General features: G+C 43.9%; 2 protein-coding genes across 2 annotated transcripts in view; one reads left to right on the top strand and one right to left on the bottom strand.

Annotated features, from left to right (window-relative positions):
* The first annotated feature begins 48 nt into the window (after positions 1–48).
* Positions 49–7,124, top strand: TCFL5 (transcription factor like 5). The gene is made up of 6 exons (XM_017815335.1): positions 49–1,038; positions 1,725–1,911; positions 2,526–2,685; positions 3,396–3,636; positions 4,014–4,155; positions 4,854–7,124. The coding sequence occupies exons 1-6, from the start codon at positions 308–310 to the stop codon at positions 4,965–4,967; spliced, it is 1,575 nt and encodes a 524-aa protein (XP_017670824.1). The 5' UTR covers positions 49–307; the 3' UTR covers positions 4,968–7,124.
* COL9A3 (collagen type IX alpha 3 chain) overlaps positions 6,730–21,520 on the bottom strand; it is a 34,473-nt gene continuing 19,682 nt past the window's right edge. Inside the window, exons 16-32 of the mRNA XM_017815336.1 lie at positions 20,947–21,000; positions 20,464–20,517; positions 20,125–20,178; positions 19,510–19,563; positions 18,747–18,791; positions 17,801–17,854; positions 17,345–17,398; positions 15,158–15,211; positions 14,475–14,546; positions 11,353–11,388; positions 9,957–10,001; positions 9,697–9,729; positions 9,175–9,321; positions 8,753–8,807; positions 7,826–8,008; positions 7,493–7,570; positions 6,730–6,927 (exon numbers count right to left, since the gene is read on the bottom strand). Coding sequence (XP_017670825.1) covers positions 6,752–6,927; positions 7,493–7,570; positions 7,826–8,008; positions 8,753–8,807; positions 9,175–9,321; positions 9,697–9,729; positions 9,957–10,001; positions 11,353–11,388; positions 14,475–14,546; positions 15,158–15,211; positions 17,345–17,398; positions 17,801–17,854; positions 18,747–18,791; positions 19,510–19,563; positions 20,125–20,178; positions 20,464–20,517; positions 20,947–21,000 — 1,248 coding nt within the window. The 3' untranslated portion in view covers positions 6,730–6,751. The remainder of the gene's footprint in view (positions 6,928–7,492; positions 7,571–7,825; positions 8,009–8,752; positions 8,808–9,174; positions 9,322–9,696; positions 9,730–9,956; positions 10,002–11,352; positions 11,389–14,474; positions 14,547–15,157; positions 15,212–17,344; positions 17,399–17,800; positions 17,855–18,746; positions 18,792–19,509; positions 19,564–20,124; positions 20,179–20,463; positions 20,518–20,946; positions 21,001–21,520) is intronic.

Below are 21,520 nucleotides of genomic sequence, written 5' to 3'. Positions count from 1 at the left end.
CCGCAGCCTCCCCGCCGAGGCCGCGGGGCGGGGACAGGTGAAGGCCGTTTGTCGTGAGCAGCTGTGCTGGAGGGGGAGGGCGGGTCTCACCTTTTCGGGGGGGGAGACATGGTCAGGGTGTCAGGTACCCCGCCAGCGGCAGCTTGGTCCCCGCCCTGTTAACCTCGCGAATCAGTGTTAAGTGCAATTTTTTTGTTGTTTTGTTTTGTTTTGTTTTTTTTTTTTTTTAATGGATAGCACAATTCTTGAAGGTGGTGTGGTTTTCTGTTGAAGGGGACATTGGTAACTGATTAGGTTTGCTGTAGCCATGTCAGGATCAGCCCCCGAGGAGCCTCAGACCATTCCTCAGAGCCCAGCTAGTGCTCCTGACCCCGCTCCCGTTGCTGTCGGACCTGGAGGCTCAAGTGACAGTTCCTTTGGTGAGCAAAACCTTGGCTTCGCCACCCCCGAGGCCAGCCTGGTGGAGATGATGGACATTGAGTACACCCAGCTGCAGCACATACTTTGCTCGCACACGGAGGCCCAGAGTAGTGAAGGTGAAGTGGAAGCCAGGCTCAGCGCTTTCTCCTCGCCTGGTCCCTCTGCAGACCCCCCTCTGCAGCAGCCCTCCCCCAGCACCAGTCAGGACGGGGGCTCGTCCAGCAGCTCTGGGAACCAGTCGGTCTGCCCAGTTACCTGCCAGTCAGGGTTACCTTGTGACAGCTATTGGCCGAGTTCTAACCCACACTTGGGCTATGCTGACTTGCAGGAGCTCAGAATGATGTTGCTTAGCGAGTCCAACCTCCCTCTGAACCAAAGAGAGAAAGCACCCAACAGTAGCTCTGTAGAAGTCTCAGGATGCAGTGTAGTAAAAGCTAAACAGGGTGAAAATTTCTTGGGGGACAATAAAGAAAACATATTTGTTGAAAATTCGGCACTGGCACCAGAGCTTAGATCTAAACCTGCAGTCAGAGCTCGGTTGGAAGACAGATTCAACAGCAGCCCGACAGAAAACCCCAGATGTCAAGAACCCCAAGAATCTGGAGTAACTCTTAACAAGTGTGTTGCAATTACTTTATGTTGTTAAACTATGTATCGTATAGTTCAAAACTGATTTTCTAAGTGAAACCTAAGGACGGTACTTTTTTTTAATACACGAGGAGGATGGGTTGGGCTTTGTTAAACTGTGCCATCAAATGTGGATGCAACTCTGCTGAGCTCAGCTTAGGCCCCTCTGTGTATTGCATAAATGGTACAGCATGTAGTTCCAAAATTAATTACTTTACAGCTTTATTCCTGATAACATATACTGTAAATAAGGGCGAGAGAACAATGCCTAGTTTTAATATGGAGCTTGCTAAAAGCAAAGTAGATTTTTGATCATAATAATAAGAGTGATTGATTAGTGTTACAATGTGGAGGCCTGAGTAGGGGGAAAACTTGGAGCAAAAATGTTGTTGTACAATCTAGCCCTGTAACTGTCTTAGTGTGCTGATAAATGTTTTATTGAAGCGTGAAATGAACTGTTATTGCACAGAATAAAATATCTTCTCAGCTGATTTTCCTTTTTTTTCTTTGCTCCCTGAAGTAAGCAATATGGCAATAACAGTGATTTCTGTTTACAGTAAATGGAAGTGGTTTCTTAGTGATAGTTACTAGAAAGATGTGTAGCTGTACATTTTTCTGCACTCATTTTCAAGCAGTCAGCCTGGTATGTTTTCTGTTTGTTTGTTTTTGTTTTTAAGTTTAGTGACACTGATTCGCCAGCCCTCGGAAGTGGTGGGTGTTCCTCTTCACCAGCAAGGGAACAGGTGTGCTGCACTTGGGAAAAATAAGGCTGCACCTGCCACACATTCCTTGCCATTCACGTACCCATTCTTTACCATGAATGCATGTTCTGCTGCTGGAAGTGCTAATCCTTCCCAAGCACAGGTAACTCTACTCTGCCAAGTTCAAATGCTGATAATATTAACTTCTTAGGTGTAAAATAGTTGTGAAGGTTTGGGGTAAAGTGTGGCTGGCTTTGAATAGGGATGATCAGAATGATCTGTAGTGCAATTCATTTAAACATCTTTAAAATATACTCAAGTCAGTTGTGTGGCATTTGTAATTTTTGTAATTAGTAGTTACCTGCATCCCAGTAATGAGCAGTAGGCCATTGGATTTCTTTTTTTCCTGGAGTTTATCCTTTTATCATTGGTTTCATCTGTGCAAGACAAGAAGCAGCCACTTAGTAGCATTTTCTACAGTTTATTTTGATGATAAAAATATTTCCCCCTCCCCAACTTGCAGTAACCTCTGAAGCAAAAGTGATAGAATGGCACTCAGAAATATCAGAGGTAGCCCCAAAAATCACCAGTCTGTCAAAATCCTGTGGTTATATGTGGAAGTATTTGGGATTTATTCTGGCTAAAGAAGTAACTTAAGAAGTTAACATGAACATATAAAAATAGGTGGGTTTTGTTTCTTAGTTTTGGTTGTGGTTTTATTGTTTGTTTGGTTTTTTAATGTATATAGTCCTGTATTTCCTTTTTGATTTTTCACAGACCTGTGGAACATCTTGCACTATTTTGGAAGCTGCCAAACATCAAGACCTTGGGATACCCAAGACGTTCCCTTTCCTCTATCAGGAAGTTGAATCCACAAAACAGACAGTAGGTGCTATAAATAAAGCTTTGCCTGAGGAAGTTTGGATTAAAGTTGGAGGTAAATCATTTATCTTCTTTTCACTTAGCTTTCTCTTGGCCTTCAAATCTACATTTTTGTCCTGACTTTGTGTCTTTTCTGGCATGAATATGATTTTAGTGGATGTAGGAGGTGAGGGGTTTATGGAGGAGATGTGCTGTGGGCAACATGGGACTTAGATTTTTCCAGAAAAGTTCAAGACCTGTTAGTTTAGCTATACTTTCAAAATTGTTTAGCATTTCTAGCTTGAAGTGAGGAAACTCAGGGTTACAAAGTACCTTTGAAAATCTGGGCCTTGGGTAAGCAACTGGTTTCTTCAGAATCATAGAATCATTAAGATTAGAAAAGACCTCCAAGATGATCAAGTTCAACCTTTGACCAAATACCACCAAACCACAGGGCAAAGGGACACATTTTGTGACCCCTGAGCTGATACAGCAGATCCAGTCAGTACCAAACTAAAGGACATTTTAAGGATTGCCCCAAGTGCTCACCAGGCATGGTCTCAGTGGGCTCTCTGAGAAAATAGAAGCTATGTGGATTTTGGAATAGCAAGCAGTGCCTTAGGGCTTCTGAAGGACTTGTAAGAGTCAATCTAGGCTGGCAATAAAGCTTCAAGGATTATTCCACAGAAATAAAGCGACAAAAAAACCCCCTCCATGATCACTATTTTCAGGTTAGTGGGAGGGTTACAAATAGATGGTTCTTTTCCTCTTTGTTTTTCCAATAAGACACCTTATGCAAGCAAGCCATAAACAGAAGTTGCAGCCGAATAAACCCGTTGGATCCAAACATGGATCGCAAACCTCTCGGTGAAATTCGAAATGCCCGTGACAACAGCCAGGGCAGTGGAGCTGCCCAGGGCCCCTGGCAGTCAGCACAGCCTGGCTCCAGTGTGCAGGTCCCAGGTGGAACACAGGATGGGAGTGCTCAGCGCAGGGAACGACACAACCGCCTGGAGAGAGACAGAAGGTAATTCTGTGAGCTGAGGCCTTGCAAAGGCTTTTGAAACCTTGATACTGTGATCATCCAGAGTAAATGTAGATGTGACATGTTTCATGTTAGCTCCAAGAAAAAGCAAAGCAGGTGGTGAGGGTTTGGTGTTCCTTGGAGGGGAAATACATGTATGTTTCGTTGTGGTTGTCTTTGTTGTGTTTTTACTCTCTAAACAAACAAAGAGAGATTTCAAAACATATCACCCATTCTATAAAGATAAGGTAACTTGTGTGCAGCATGACTGATACACGAAGCTTGTAGCAAACAAAAAGAAGTCCATAGCTGGTAGTCTTCCTTTTGTTTTTGTTTTTCCCTTCCCTCTGGCCCTGGTTGATAACCTCCAATGTTTGCAGGCGCAGGATCCGGGTTTGTTGTGATGAGCTGAATCTGCTGGTTCCGTTCTGCACGATTGACACTGATAAGGCAACAACTTTGCAGTGGACAACTGCATTCCTGAAGTACATTCAGGAAAGGCACGGCGACTCTCTGAAGCAGGTTTGAAATCTGATTTCATTTTTGGTCTTGTGGAAAATGTGAAATATTTTAAAGCTGTAGTGTATAACGTATATGGAATGCTTATTCATGATGCTGTTTGTGAAGGATCCACCATAACCTTGAATCTTCCTTTAAATTTTTGGTTTTTTACTGGTTCAGTTCACTAGTGAGAAATGGCAGGCTGTCCTCAGTCAAGGTTTTCAAATCAGATTTTAAAGTCAATATTTTTTTCTTTTAGCTACCCAATTCCTGAGCATGATCCTATTTGGTAAACAATATTAGAATTAAGGTCCTCTTCAGTCATTCCTCCTCTCCTTTCTTTTCTCTATTTTTTACCACTTCCACAGTCTTCTAATTGTTTTTTATGAACTATGAGTTCAGGGATGGATTTACAGTTACATGCCCACACTCTCTCAGGGTTGGTGAGTGTAAAGGGTTATCTGTCCTATAAGAAGCTCCCATGCTCCACACCAGTAGTTGCAGCTCCAGAGTAATTCTGGCTCTGCCAAGAATTTCAAGACAGTACATGGAGTGTGTATTGGAAAAGCTGCTTGTCTAGATCCTGATATAGCCCCTCAGCACTTCCTATTGAAGAGCTTTATTTTTCCAGAACACCGATGAAACAAAAACAACAATCTCAAGTAAATATCTACAATAAATGTAGTTGTTATTTATTCTCTGTATTTTGATTTTTTTAGGAATTTGAGACTGTGTTCTGTGGTAAAACAGGCAGGAGACTAAAAATAGGAAGACCAGACTCATGTGTGATGTGTCCAGCGCAGGAAAACCGCACGGCTATGGAGACCAAATAGTCAGACCTGACCACCTTGAATTGTGTGGCAATGGTCCAAGCTGTATTTTATGCTTTCCATTTACATGCTGAATATGGATTGTGAAATGTAACTTGTAAATATATATAAATAGAGCTTTAAAGAAAATGTTCTTTATTGAAAATGGAAATGGAAGTTAACTACCAGCAATGGAAACCAGTGCCCTGTTCAAGAGGCTTTGGGACCAGAAGCTACAAGAAAGTATTTTTACCCTTTAGTTTTACAAAATTGGTTAGTCATCCTGCTTTGAGGTTTTATTTAATTGTTTGGTTTTGCCTTTTTTTTTTTTTAAAGATGATCCAGTACAGTTAGGCAGAGTTGTAGACCATCCATCTGTCCTGTTATTTGAATGGCCAGATGGAAAGATAGTCTTCCACTGCAAAGAAAAACTAAAGTTACCATATTATAATGACCATTTTCCCATTAAAAATGTAAAGGTTATACTGGTTGTTTGAGCAAGTGCTTAGTTTCTAAACTGTGCATATTATGAATTTTCCATTTGCACACATATTTAACATACTTGGCCCCAAAGAGTATTATTTTTAATGTCTGTCACACAACTGTCCAACAGGTTCTTGTATTGTTACTCTAAACCAAGAGTGGCATATTATAAACACTAGATATTTAAATGCACAAACTATTTTTATATTTAAAGAAAAATATGACACTTTGTTCATAGGCTTTGGCACATAGGACAGAAATAGAACAGTGTGTGAGCTGAGAGTGGCTTTATTAGTTTTTTTAAAATAGATGATGCTAGCAAGTTTTAAATTATAAAAAGGTCTACCAAAATTAATACTGGTTTAAATCACGGATAAGGACAATTTTGCAGCAATTTATATCCAAACAACCCTAGTAAAACCAGTTCTGGAAAATGGAGTTCAGCTGAGTTAACTTGATATGTAAATGACACAACATCACAAAGAAAAGGTTAAAAAAAAATCTCCTTTTATTTTTACAACAGTTCATTGCAGGTGGTTTTGGCTGGACTTTAGAAGAGCATCCTTTCTTACATGGGGTTCCATCGCAATTACTGTGCAAATAGCTTAAGTAGAGGTCATGAAAATGCTGTTACTTCATTTCTTTTATTATCATATGGAAATATACAAAAATTCTTCCCTCAAAATTAAATATATACATTACACCTTTTGCAGAATTTGATTGCAAGAGGATTATTGTTTACTAGTCTTGGCAAATATTTGAGGTGCAATCTGAAAATTGCTAAGTGACAGCATACATGTAAGTGATGGTCATTACTTCAGCCAGAATGTTAAGATATTAAAATACAGGATATTTAAATGCATGATTTCCACTCATAGAAGAGGAAGTTTGGTGCCTGAGTACCTTAACAACATGTGTCTTTGTGCACAAACCTGCAGAACTGAAATCAGTGGCAGCAGCACCAAGGGATTCAACTGAAAAGGCTCAAACTTTTATAGCCAGAAGTCGTGATCTTTAGTGTATGGGGGGTGATGGTAAAAAGGAACAATGCTTCCTCTTGCAGGACTCTTGAGCAAAGGGAGAAAGGAAAGGTGAGGTTGTTTAGCAGTAAAAAGTCTGGAAAATAACTGGGGGGGAGGAAAAATACTCATAAAGCATCTTTTAATTAAAGTTTTCACCTGATGCTTTCTTTTTCATAGAACTGTGTCAGTCTCTGCTTAACAGAACAGAAGGAGCATCTGTCCATTTAGCACTAGGAGGATTCTGTTTTCTTACAATGCACTGTTTATTTAAATATTCACTTCTTCACTTCTTGTACTGTTGGTTTATGATTTTTTGGAAATTGATGCTGCAACAGCTCCCATGCAAGCCGACGTGTCACATATTCCTGGAGTTCCCTGAGCCCCAATAGTACCAGGAGTACCAGGATCCCCTGGCAGGCCGGGTTCTCCCTGAGCCCCATCACGGCCATTTTTAGTAATTCCAGGCACACCAGGTGGTCCTAAACAAGAAAGGGGGAAAGATTACATGATGTATTTCCATCTCTTCTTTTTTTTTATTTTTTTTTAATTTTATTTTTAATATATGTATATATGTGTTGCTTTTAGAGATCTTAATATACTTTGAGTGTCTGTACATCACACTTGTTATGGCCTGTTGAGTACAAGGTGTTTTCAATAAATTTACCCTGAATCTGAAGGTTTGCATTTTTTTTTATGCCTGAATAATTTGGTCAAGGGATGTCCTGTCTGTGTGAGCTCACAGCTTACTTATTGTGACAGTAGGTGTGGTCACAACCGTCCCTCCTTCCTTGGCACCAGCTTGTTCCCCAGTGGGAGGCTGTGGCCTTCAGCAGCTTCAATTCACTGCCCCTCCTCAAGTCAAGTTGTAATTAAGATTCTGAGTAACAGAAGAGTGGTGATGATAATCTACTGCCAGCTCTATGCAGAGCTGTCCCCAAGAGTTGGACTCGATGATCCTTGTGGGTCTCTTCCAACTCAGAACAGTCTGTGATTCTTAAGCCTCTGCTTTAGTGATGGAGTGTTAAATTATTTGCACAGCCTTACCTTGAAGTCCTTGATCACCATCAGGCCCATCGATACCTTGACCAACAGGTCCTTTATCTCCCTTTTCACCAGTGTCACCTTGAATACAAACAGAGTTTCAACAGTGAGTTGTGCACTGGAGCCAAGAACAGGAAGGGGAGAGATCAAGAGGAGCTAAAAATCCTCAGGACATTGGGGATGGCCTGTAAGCAGAGATCCAACTAAAGATGCAAACCCTCCTCTAGAACTCCATGGAGGCCTGATCTCCTTTCCCCCACTGCTGAATTTAGTACAGTTTTGCAATTTATTTCAGTGGGCATTAAAGAGAAGCAGGTTGCTTTAGTCTTAACTTACCTCTGGGACCAGGGTCTCCCAGCTCTCCTGTTGGCCCTCTGTATCCAGGGGGACCACGAGGACCAGGATGCCCAACACTTCCCGTTGCTCCAGAAGGACCTGGGGGCCCGGCTGGTCCAGGCCGACCCGTCATTCCAGGGGACAAGGGCTTCCTCAGGTTAGCAGCTAACTGTGCAATTTGCTCTGAAAAACACAATGAAAAACTGCATGGCCAACATTTTCACTCTTTGCTTGAGCAGATCTTCCTGCCACTGCCACACACTTACTGCTTCTGGCAGAAGGAAACATTGAGTTTCCTCTCAGCCCACCTGTAGCTTTTTGGGTTTTTTTTATACTACACAGAGGAATTTTCATCATAAATCTGCAAGTTTTTAAGCCATTGATATTTTCTGTTTCCAAAACCACTTTAAATGACATCAAGTATTTTAACAATTGATGCTTAAATAATTAAAACAAGTTTTCTAAAGCAAACTTTCAGAGTTTAACCTCATCTCAAATGGGGAATATAACCTCCAATTGCAGAACAGTAACTCTGAAGAAAGAAGGACACTCTGGGGGGCTCTGCTCCAAGGAGATGGGGTGCACTGAGGAGAGAGAGGAGCTGGGAGCTGAAGTCCAGAATGACACAGGTTAGGGCAGACAGACACTCTCACAGCCTGTGCTGGCACAATACTTGTGTCAAAGCTGCTTTCAGTGCACTTTGTCTGTTGCCAAGATAAATCATTGAAAAAAATACTAATTTTAGAACAATGAAAGACATCCCAGAAACAAGGTGACCTCCTGAATAATTTCCCTGCATTAAAGGTCAATGTATTTTTTCTTATCCAGACAGAAAATTAACAAATCTCAGGAGCTATCTTATGTTCAGGATCTACTCATCTTCAGCTAATATGGCAATTCAGTCAGTTTTCTCTCAGTGATACTCACCATTTATCATTTCCCCGCAGAGTTCTCTGATATGTTGTTCACTGGCCTCTTTGCCCTGCAATTAACAGAAGAATTTGCCCTTGTACAAATCATGTTATCAATAATCATCCCTGGCAGAAGCTTCAGGACACAAAATACATTTCCAGCAGCTCAGGAAGAAGCACATGGAGAGGATCCCACATGGAGAGGAGTGGGTTCTTTCCCCTCTACAAAAGATGACAGTTTCAGTTCAGAAATCTGTCACAGTAACAGCAGAGATTAATTTTAATGTTAGACCAGATATTTAATCTGGGGCTTATTTGGCCTTACTTTTGCCTGCTGAAACACAGGACCTTATTTTTTGAACATACATCCAAACCCCACGATCCATTTATTCACTTCACAGGCTCCCTGACTGTGCCCTAGAAGCAGAGGACACTTACAGGAGGCCCAGGTTTTCCTGTGATGCCAGGAACACCCTGCACCCCCTGATGGCCCATGGGCCCCGGATGTCCTGGGATTCCTGGTGCTCCAGCTGTCCCATTAGGTCCTTGGGCACCTTTTGGACCAAGTTCTCCTCTTTTTCCTGGCTGTAATGAGACAAAGAAAGCAAAAACCACTGAAAACTGAAGATATGATCCACTGTTTTCTCCTGGTCATTAGTTAAGCCTTTTGTCAGGTTTCCCTGACTGACCTGGCTGATATGTACAATTCTTACATCCTATGGGTGGTTTTACTCATAAACAGGAGTCCTTACTGCAGCAAAATTATCAAACATATTTCAGTATTTTGAATGCTACAACCCCCTGTCATTCTCACAGATCCTATGGCATGACTGTGAGAAAAACATGTTTCTAGGGAATGGCATCAGAACTTAACTTATTGACATATATCATTGAAAGATGCAATAGTCATGTTTACTTCCAAACTTTCTGGGGCATGAGCCCTCAGTGTCTGACACATACCTCTCCTTTTTGGCCAGGAGGACCAAAGGGACCCTGTTAGAAAGAAAAGGGAAATAAGAAAGAATGATCCATTCAGCAAATGCACCTCTGAAGCCCAACCTCCCAAGCTGCAGGAAGCTGTACAAGGCTTGGGTTGCCTTCTCCTTTTCACAGCAGGGTTGGAGATCTTGGATGATTAATTCTGACTGACCATATTGATGGGTTTTCTAGACCCATCTGTTATCTGAGGAGTCAATCCTGCTGAACTTGAGGACACCTACCAGCTCTCCTTTGTCACCTGGGAGGCCATCAGCTCCAGCAATGCCCTGAAAGGGAGAGACCAGAGTTAACACTGCACCTGCTGGTGCACAAGGACAGTGTTGCTGACAGTGAGGCTCACCCTGAGACTTGGAGTGCCTAAGGGAGATGGGGTCTTTTTGCAGCCTACACAGCTGCTCCAGCAAGAGGAAGTTCCCTCTTCCCAAGGCTGAACTCCACAGTAGATGGCACAAGGACTGGGTGCCCTTTGTGACAGGCTGGGACTTGGCTGAAAGGCTGAATTCATACAGACGAGATCCCTGGTGGGGTGGCCATGAAACACACCCACAGGCTGTCCTTGGACAGTGAATCTAATTTCAGGTTCCCCAACTCTGTATCTCACAGAAAATGTGGGTTTGCAGCCACAGCCAAATGTTCAGTGTCCATGTTCTTTAGGCTTCCTGATGTTCCTAGCAGAACATCTTCATCCCACCCTTAAACTGCAGTGATCATCACTTGGTGAGGATCCTCCCTCTCCTCTCTGTCTGGGGACTGTGAGAGTGGCTAAAGCTCTGGTGATATCCCTTTTATCAGCCAGGACGAGGAGCATCAATTTGCTGATCACCTCCACTCAGCAGCAGCAGTGTGTGCAATTTGAACATCACTGGGGGGGACACAAATCACTGCAACCTGCTGCCACCGGCCCCACGGGCAGCACTGCCCCTGGGGAACACAGAGCTGGCTTATTACACTGCAATTAGAGCAGACAATGAGCTTGTTATGGTGACTCGATGGCTTTCCAGAGGAAGTCATTTCAAGACAAACAGGGAGTAGGTTGGTCTTTCCCTTAGAAACAAAACGGAGACCACACAGACACTGACACTGGTAAACAAAACCAGCAAGGCTTGCTAGAAAAGCCTTGTTTTCTGTAAAAACACAGTCATGCATTAATGAAAGCCATATATTTGATGAAAACTGGCTCAAAAGCTCATTGCTGAGATTAAACCGACTATGGAAGTTGAGCAGCAAAAAGTAAAATATTAAATTAGTCCATTAGTGTGCCAAGCTTTTAATTTAGGACAAAGTCTTCCTCATCAGCCACATGGAGTGCAAGGAAAAGCTGCACTTCTAAACTTAACTCAGGAGGAATGTGATGTGAGGAGCTCCTACACAGATGCCTCGTGGCTACAAAACACACAGCAAGGGTCTAGTGTTTTCATCACAGCATTTTCATGAGTCTCCATTAGAACAGCCTGCATCTGTGCCAACAGGAGAAATGGGACCAAAGAGAGTTTTGTTGGTGCCTGCTGCAGAATATTTTCATTTGAGGGAGAAAAAGCAGTTTGTACTGTTCTAAGGCTGTGCCTGAGGTTTGGGTTAAATGCCTCTGCTGACAACAGCACAAAAGTTATCACTTACCTGGTTACCTTTGGGACCAGGAACACCAATAGGACCCTGTGAATAAGAAAAAGAAGGCAAATGAGCTCAAACTGTTATTTTCCTGTGAATTCCTGGTGTAGTCAGACACTCACTCAGCAAGGGGTTGCATTTACTCACAGTATAAAATGGACAAGATCATTTTTGTACCACAAGGGCAAAAAGTCAGGATGGTTTTTCAAGGCTTCATTAGACTTCAGTTTTTGTGGGATTTAGAATTAGGTTTCCCTAGAATTTAGAATTTCCCAATTATGAGACTCATGGAACAACACAGCCATAGGAATAAAATACATTTAGATGGTGAACTGACTATCACACCAGGAATAATCCAGGCAACTTGAAAAATCCATCCAACTTTACCTACCTGGCATTCACAGAGAGGACATGAGACATTTTCAGCCCTATTTGTGACTTTTCTGCTCCACAGAGCAGAGCCAACAAGGAGTTCAGGAAAACCCCAATTTTTTTTTTTCTCTACTGCAAAATCTACATGGGAAATTCCATCCTTTTACCCTTGAAAAAGGATTCCTACAGGACATTCATCCATCTGGCATCTGCAAACTGATCCTATTTTATTAACTAGATCTGGAGATGGCTCAGCAGAACAGAATCTTCGAGGAGGACAAACACATAGAACAAGGACATGTCATTTTGCTCAAGTCAAGCACTAAGTTGAAAAAAGGGGGGGGACTTCTATTAAAGGAAAATAACTGTCAGCAAAACAGACAATAGAACACAGAAATGCAGAAGTGGCTACAGCTATTTATAACTCCCAATTTATGTTTGCTGATGGCAAAGGCAATATATTCTTTTCTGAACATTATCATCTAGATTTATACCTCTGGTTTCACAGTGTCCCAAGGCTCCACGAAAGTTTATGGCAATGAAACACAGTTCAGTCACCAAAGACCATGCCCTGCCAGGAACACTCCCTTAGAGAGCAGCTTAGCCTGAAGGATTTTCATTCAAAACTGTGCTTTACTGCAGTAGTAATTCCAAGCAGCAGGAACAAGTGACAGGAGTTTAGGACTGCCAGCTCCAAGCCCTCACGTGTGTGTCAGTTAAACACAACCAATGTTTTTGGCCAAGTATCACCAGATTATCTATATTATCACTAGATAATGATGCCAGCACAGAGCTGAGAGGGGCATTGCCCCAGGTGCCTGCTGGCATCCAGAATCCTCTGGAAATCGATCCGAACAAAAACCCTTAGGAAAAATATTTGTCTATTGCTACCTCAGTTGGCAACAACAATCAAATCTTTCCCCTCCCCATATCCCACTCCAACAAGATGGTTTATATATTTAATCTCAATGCTATCTTAGATCTTACAGTCAAATGCACTAAATCTCTTGTATTTCTTATGCCAGCAAACACACTGACATGCAGGTTTGTATTCCTGGCCACAGTCGGTCCAAGGACTGTGAAAAAGCCTGTCAGTACCTGTTAGCTTAGGCTTGAAGGGATTTTTTTATAGAAAAGCCACAGTTGATTTCAGGAGAGAGGGATGGTGTAACTGTATCGACCCCATGTTTGCAGTTCTCTTTATACATGTCAGGACCAGCAGTAAAGCAAACCCAGGGCAGATTTGCTGGGCTCTTCGTGTGTGTGTCCCAGCAGTGCCATCACCCCCAGCAGCAAAGCCCGTGTTTTAAGTCTATAAAAGCACATTCTGAGGTTTTAGGGTCTTCCCAGCCCACATCTCGTGGTGATTGCTGGCACAGCCCTCGCTGCTGTCACTGGCACCAGTGGGACTGGGTGGGCAGATGGAGGTTACTCTGAGCACCAGCCACATGTATGAAGGTGGAAAGTCTCCAGCATTATCCAAATGTGCTACACCTGCTTTCCTGAAAGCTCCTGATGTGCTGGGGTGGCAAGAAACAATCACAGGTTGGAAAAGATCTTGGAAGATCATCGCACTCAACCATCAACCCAGCACCACCACCACGTTCACCACTAAACCATGTCCTCAAGTGCCACATCCACACATTGTTTGAACACTTCCAGGGATGGTGATTCCATCACTTCCCTCAGCAGCTTGTTCCAATGCTTTACAACCCTTTCTGTGAAAAATATTTTCCTGATATCCAATCTAACCCCCCCCCGGCACAACTCGAGGCCATTTCCTCTCATTCTGAACAATCAACAATTACATCTTAGAGTAACTACGCTTGCCTTTGGAGCCAGAAAAAAAATCTAGATCATTTTTTATTGCTTTAAGCATAACATTTTCTCTCTCTCTGCTCAGAGCAGCTCCCTGGATGCTCCGTGCAGGGGCCTCTTCCCCTCTGAACATACATATTCTCACCGCAGCGAAGCCCTGAATGCAGTCAGAGCCCCACAGCTCCACAATAACCCTCCTGTTTCACACTTCCAGCTCACAGTCACTCCGAGAGGCTTTTTTAAACCTGCCTGGAGCCAGCACAGAAAGGCCATTGTGGAATCCCCCTGGTCCTGCTGTGATTGCTTACACAGAAACTTCACCTTAAGGCTGGAGAGGAGGGAGCTGGTGAACACATGGCTCCTGTTCTCCTGCAAGCCCCCAACAAATGCTGTTCACTTTGCCCCGATGGTTTCTTTTAGATGAGAATGAATTAATTTAAATAAAAAGGTTTCATTTATTCTGAGGTGGATGGCCAGGTGTGTTGCTGATCAGAAAGATCAGTCATTGAGCAAATTGTAATTAAAAAAAAAAACCACCACAAAGTCTAATCAAGCAGCTGAGTAACAAAAATGCACAAATCAGCTCTCCTGTGCTCATGGGGAGTGAGGCTTTGGTGGAAGCAGCATACAGAGCAGGGAAAAAAAATCCCAAACAACATCTATTCTGGCTAGGATGGGACCTGAAAGCCCTGTCCAAAAACAGTGGGAGTTCTTAAAGTGAAACAGAAACAAGAAGAGGAACAGAAGAGACAGGATGCACGAATCCTGTTACCTGCCATAGGGTCCATCCTGGGCAGCAGCCTCAGAGAAGGGACTGGGACACCAAATGTACAAACCTGTTTGTTTGCTGGGGTGACATCAGCTACACCAAGTTTTGGGCCCCCGTTACACTCTAGTTTCATATCCCGAACAGGAATCAGTTACAGATGGCTTCTCCTTACCCTGTCACCTGCCTCTCCACGGATTCCAGTTGGACCAGGAAGGCCAGGTTCACCACTGGCACCTTTGGGACCCTGTTAGGAAAACAACAAAAACCAAGCTGCAGCTTACAGTGCCAGGAAACCCTGCATGCTTCAACACTCCCTTGGAGACAGGAGAGAGAAATATGGGAGTCCTCAGTGAGTGCAGCAGAGAGGAGGAGGAGTTCACTGAAGAAATACAGGCTGAGAGTGGCCCAGATCAAGGAGAAACTGAGGTGTCTTTACAGAGGTCAAACTTGAAAAATCATAAAACAATTTGGGTTGGAAAGCTCAGCTTGTTCTAACCCTCTACCATGGAGAGGGACACCTTCCACCAGACCATGTTGCTCCAAGCCCTGTCCAACCTGGCCTGGAACACTTCTAGGGATGGGGCAGCCACAGCTTCTCTGGGCAACCTGTGCCCAAGAATGGGCTCAAAACTCCAACCCTTCCTTTACAAACAAGTGCTAAACATAAATGGTTCTGGCAGGCAGCTTATCTGGGCTTGTGTCCTTTCTAAAGTTGTCAGACTAGTTCTGGCAAATGGAAAGATGTTTCTTCCTACCCCTCATTGCCATCACACAATTTTCTGGCCAGAGGTTTGCAGAAAACAGTGACCTGCCCAAACATGATGCCCATTAAATTACCTCTGTCATCACACTGACCTGGAAACCTCGGACACCACGGGCTCCTACAGGGCCTTGGAGACCGAGTGGTCCCTGAAAAGAGAAAGATCAGCTTTGGTGAGGAGCAAATTCAGGGCCAGGTAAGTCACTTGTGCAGTTACATTGGCAGAGAGACAGTGGGCAGTTCTGTACTGCAGCACTTTGCCCCGTGGCATTGCTGATACCACTGTAAAGTGATGTCTGATGTTCACTGAGCTTTCTCAGCATTGTTATTATTATTATTATTATTATTATTATTATTATTATTATTATTAGAAATGCTTATTTGTATAATTAATGCTTAATAACATACCACACTGATGAGTAGTAACAATCAATGACAGCAAAATGTGGCAGCATAGACAATATCCATTAAAGGGGATCCACTATTTCAATACTATGCTTTGAATTGATTGCAAGGAACTACTGCAAAACATGTGCTGCAGGCCCTTGGAGATGAAAAATGGCAATTGCATCCATTTGCTTGGACATACTTGGTCCCAACAACATAGAAAAAAGCAGCAGCTGATGCTGTTAGTGCAGGGGCTTTCAGGAGCTCACCAGACAGAACATGACTATTACCATTAGGAGTCTCTAGTGCTTTCTTCTGAGAAAAATCACATATCCAATAAAGATCTGAGATGAAAACACCCCTTTAAGTAATTTAGGGACCTAAATCCCATTTTGTAAACTGTCTTCTTGAAACAGATGCCTTCAGCAAGCTTCTGTCACGAGGAGGGACTGCAGCTTTGCCTCCTTTCACAGCCATCCCTGGGGGGGTGAAGCATTCAGGGACACAAATAAGCTTCAAACTGGCCACTGAAATAAAGCAGCATCGTCCTCCAAAAGCTATAGAACTGCTTGGGTATTTTTGTGGTTAGTGTTTTCACTTCTGTTTTTTGCTTGTAATTTATTCAGGAACTTTAATTTCATTTAAGGAACTTTATTTATAAATACAGAGCTCTAGGAAAGTTAAGTTAAATTGCATCAAAAATAATTCTGCTGCGCTGGTGCCTTTAAATGTGGTGGGACCTGACAGGCTCTGAATGGGGAGAAACCCTTGGTACACTGGGCTAAAAACCCCCAAATTGTTTAGAGCCAAACAGCCTTAACACTAGAAAAATCCTGCAACTCTTTTAGAATAGCACAGTCTTAACTAATAAATTATTATTCTAATAATACAAATCAGAAATTAGGAGCTCAGGTTACACATAACCATGGGTTCAGCTGCTATTGAACCCCTGTCAGAACTCTGCACCAATGCAATGAGCTCAACTACTGTTGCTTTTTGGCTATAATAGTGTGGTACCTTTTGTGGGGCCAGGTATTTCGATGAAAAACTGCAGTCATAAAAGCAAACATTATTACTAGAGTTTATTTCTAAGGCTGATTTCCCTCTCCTTGAAAGTTTCAGGAGCAGCTGCTCACAAACAATAAATCCCACAGTTCAATTCCTTCCAAGTGGTACATACTAGAAATCATATTAGACTTGTTGTAGGCTCCTGGATTTCAAAATGAGTATAAGATGAGGAAAAAAAACAAAAGAAAAAAAGCCCAACAAAACCATTGGAATGTCAGGTACAACCCCAGCACCAGCACTAGCTGGGGAGGACAAGATAGAAAAGGTACCCAAGTGTTTTTAGTAGTGTGATCAAAATCAGGGCTTTGCCATCCTGATATTATTGATTATCATCTCTGCTCTGGAGCAGGGACATGGCAGGGGGACACATGCAGTTATTTTCAGTTTTGTTGTGTGTATGGCTTCAGGTTGTGCAGTGAATCCCTCTTCCCTGCTCCAAGGACAGTGATAAAGAAATGGAGAGGTTTCAGTGTACACTGCAACAGCTTCCCAGCAGCTTTGCTTCATTAGTGGCTCACTTCAGCACAAGCAGAGCCTTACTATTCCTGTTTAATGAGGGGCTTGCTGGCTGTCCAGTCTCTCCTGTCAGACTGTAGCAGCTCCTCAAACCTCTTGGACAAGTGCAGCTTCCTTTGCCAAGGGAAATGGGAGGGATCACTTGGCATTTGCAGGGAGCTGTCAGTGAGAACAGGATCTGACTCACTTATGGGGGACACATTCCTCTGCTGCCAAAACTCCCCAGAGAGAATGTGGCCTTTTGCTGTAGCCAGAGAGTAACCCCATACACAAACTCTATTTTGGTGATTTACAGGCAGTGCTGTACTTACAGTTGCTCCTCTGGGTCCCGGCAGCCCTCTCTCACCAGGAACACCAACATCGCCCTGGCAAGAACACTGCAGTCAGCCATGGCACTGAGGAGCCATGAATCCACCCTTCCCTCCCCACTGCAGAGCCAGAAGGCATTCCTGGATCCCAGGCTGTTTCAGTCCCAAACTCCCTGCCCCGTTGGCCCATCTTCTCCTCCACACCTGCTAGGCTTTGCCCTCTGCTGCAGCACAGTATCTGTGCACGGAGGTGTCTGCCTGTCCAGCTCCCCGGGGAGCTCCACACCCCTGTGGACTGCCTGCAGTGCTCAATCCCATGGGATTGCACATATTGCAGGCAGCTCAGCACCTCTTGCATCGTTATTTGTGCAGGGAAGCAGCACATGAGCTCCAGCTTCACAGTTTGGTTTAAAAGTCACTCAGCAGAGCTCATGCTCGTGCAAATGATGGGATACTTACAGGGATGCCTGGCTCTCCTGAGGGACCTGCCTCTCCCATCTCTCCAGGACTGCCCTGCAGAGCAGAAAGCAAACACTCAGTTAGGGCATCACTTCAGAGAGTCGTTTCTGTTCTACCCAAACAAAAGGAGGAGGGAGTTAAAACCTGGGTCAGGGAATAAACACAGCTTTTAACTTTTGCAGTTTTAAGACAAAACTCCCAACCCCAGACATGTAAAGAACAGTTGAGCTGCACATCCTGTCCTGGGACAGTGACAAGGGAGGGCTCTGCCAGCCCCAGGGCAGTGTCACCATGTCCCTCATGGGACTGAAGGGGACCAGTGAGACAGGGATGCTATTCTGGAGGTGTCCTCAGGACACCTCATCACATTCACTCCTGCATCACCCTCATGTCAGGAGAAATGCCTTCCTGCATGCTCTCCTGCATGAGGATTAGCAGGAACAATGATGCAGGTGCAGAGGGGGAAATTCAGAAAGAAGGGGAGGGAGAGAAAAAAAAGATGCTTTTCAGAATAGCTTTGTCTGTCTGAGGTTTTCTTTTATCTCACAGGTAGGTGCCAATCTAAAGCTCCATGGAAGGTTTTATCCTGAGGTGGGGGGGAAAGTACAGGTATAGAAGGCAAGAAGAGAGAATCCTGTTCCTGCTTGCAGGTGCTCAGGCTTTTGATTCCCAGAGATGCCCCTGGGACTTCGACCAAAGGGTGAGGTTTACTGAACCACTGATGACCCTCCTGTGCACCTGCTATGTCTTCACTGAATGAGAGGCAAAAGCAAGGCCAGCCCACTTGTTTTACATAATTCCTGCTCCTCACTGTCAGAGGGGCTCAGCCCCAGCAGAAATGCTGACACCACCACTTTGGGGTAAGTCCTCCCAATACCCTAAAGCTAAAAGGCCTTGTTGTGACCAGCTTCCCTACCAAAACCCATCAGTAGAGACATCCACTTACTGGTTCACCCTTTGAGCCTTTAATACCTGCTCTTCCAGGCAGTCCCTGGGAAAAAAAAATTATATTAAAGCAATGTCAGAAGAAGTGAAGTTATTAAATTTGTTATTGTGGTCTGATTTGACACACAAGGAGCAACCTTTACTTGAAGCAATGCAGGATTTAGATTTCTGCAGCTTTCACTGTGCAAATTATGACTTCAATCTCTCTCCTGCTCACTGCCCTTGCAGCTCTGCAAACACTAATCCTTGGCATTAGAGCAAAGAGGAAAAATATGCAAATAGACCAACAGCAGCAACATTTTGCAAAGCAGAAAGGTCTCTCCAGGGCTGTTCAAAATATTGTGTAATACAGGAAGAAAGGAATACTTTACCTCTTTTAAATAGTTGAAACATTTTGTCAATAAACAGTGGTAAACCAAGGACAGAGCTCAGGATATTATATCCCAGATCTTACCTCCCTGCATAGGGAATGCACATCACTGGGACATGAAAGAGAAAATCTCTCTGAAATTTAGATTTTAAATAGAATCAGAGAGGCCAACAGCCATGGAGTTAGAATATGGGGCTACTCCAGGTGTTCTCCATTCTGTCCTATACACTGCTTCCCTGACTGCACAGTGGGAAAAGGGCATTTCCTCTTGGCTTAACTGTGGCCCCTTGTGAAACAACACACGAAATGACCCTCCCCTGTCCCCAGGAGGGATCTCTGCAGGCAGACTGAGCTGCTGGAACCCCAGAGGTGGCAGGTCCTGCTCCATACTCACAGGAAGTCCGTTTGGCCCCTTCTCTCCAGGAGCACCCATTGGAGCTGCATCACCCTGTGGACAGTGAGAGGTTAGGAGGGATCCTCCAGCACTGGGAAATAGTCTGACACAGGGAGGGGACACATTCCCAAACAGGCATTTGTACTCTTCTCCCTCCCCAGGACCCAGAGCTGTTGTGCCTACAGGAGGTGAGCCCCCACTGGACATGAGCTCCCAGGTGTTTCTCTGCAGCTCCCAGCCTTCCCTGGCAGCACACCCTCCATGTTCCTGAGGGATCACTGTTCAAAAACCAGGCAATGAGTACCTGACAGGCAATTGAAATAAACAGATGACTCTGTCAACAGCTCTGAAAAAGCATCTCTGAAGGCCTTGAGGAACCACTAAATACAGGGACACAGCTGACCTTACATCATCTGTGCACCTTCTTCACTTGGGGAATTTCCTTGGGATCAATTAATAGAAGCAACTTCACTCTCCTTCACTATTGACATTATTAGGAAACTTTTTAGAAGCAAAAGCTTTCCAGCCATGCTCTTCTTGATCAGTGGCTTTTGCAGCACTCAGGGCACAGTCACAGGAATCTTTCCTGCAGTGTTTAAGTAGGACTTTACAAACCTTCTCACCATCGAGTCCAGGAGCTCCATCCCGCCCATCCTTGCCAGGAATGCCCTGCAACCATGCACAGCACATGTTAAGGTCAGGAGGAGGCTCTGTGGTTTGCAAAACACAATCACATCAAAGAACCTCTGGGCATTGGGTTGTACTGGGAGGATTTTCATTAACAGCAGTACAACTGGAGTTTAGTCCAACTGGGATTGCACTGGAGGTTACAGAGACCCAGAGCACAAGTTTGGCAGCAAAGATGGCAAGAAACAGTTTTTTTCCAATTATGTTTTATCTCCTGATCTGCAAGCAAGACACCAGTGAGACCTGTATCCTATTTAATTGACTTACAGGTTCTCCTATGAGTCCACGAGCCCCTGGGTTTCCTTTTGGTCCAGGTTTACCCTAGAAATCAACAATAAATCCTGAATTAGCCAGGACACAACTCTAAAGAACCATCTGTCAACAAAGATAATACTCAAACTCTCCAGGGACATTTCATTCAGTTTGGGCTGAACCTCTCCTGTTCACATAGGTTTGGAGGTTCTTTTGGGACACACCATAAAACTGGCCCAATGCTGGCTGCAACATTTGGGAAAATTCTTGATTGTTTCAAGGAATGGGAATGTAGGATCTGATCCCTTTGCTCCAGGCTGTAGCAGCATTTCGACACCTTACTAAACAGGCATCTTTAATAAGAGTTAAACATCTCATTTTTGAGAGGATACTTTCATCTCTTTCACCTCCCTTTCAAGCAAACCAAGGGGGCACAAGCCACAATAAACCTGTGAAACCGATTCCTTGGGATGTCACATCCCATACTGGAGCACTTACAGAATCTCCTTTGGGCCCCCGGAATCCCTGAGGTCCTTTGCTTCCTTGTTCTCCCTGTGACACAGGAGGAAAAGCCATTCAGCACCTTCATCACACAGTGACAAGACTGAGGTTTTGAGGGTGGAACGAGGAGGGTTCTGTGCTGTTTGTTGGTGTTATCAGAGGTGTGAGCACACACATTCCCCCAGGAGCTCAGTTGTACTTTCTCAGTTACACTCTGTGATTCCTGACACACTTTTTACAGCAGGGACTTTGCCAACAGTCCCTCAGGGCAGGGACCTTCTTCCCCTTCATTTAATGAAGCGATTTCGTTAAGCAGAAATAGAGTGGGCGAAAAACTTTAATATTTACTGTCTAGATACTGTCTGGCATAATGAAAAGTTTGGTGAGAAAATGCCTGATTTTATTTTAGTTTGGATGAATTTCATCTATAATTGCAAGGACTAGGGAGGGGTCCCCAGAGGGTAGGACTGCCTCAGGGTCAGTGTTGGCTGCTGTGGGCAGGTGGAGGTACCTGCTGTAAAGCAGATGCCATATTATCATAGAATCCCACAGTGGTTTGGGTTGGAAGGAA

The sequence above is a fragment of the Lepidothrix coronata genome, unplaced genomic scaffold (genome assembly GCF_001604755.1).
Source record: "Lepidothrix coronata isolate B3197 unplaced genomic scaffold, Lepidothrix_coronata-1.0 Scaffold49, whole genome shotgun sequence".
Lineage (NCBI taxonomy): Eukaryota > Metazoa > Chordata > Aves > Passeriformes > Pipridae > Lepidothrix > Lepidothrix coronata.
This window is presented reverse-complemented; position numbering and strand designations above follow the sequence as displayed.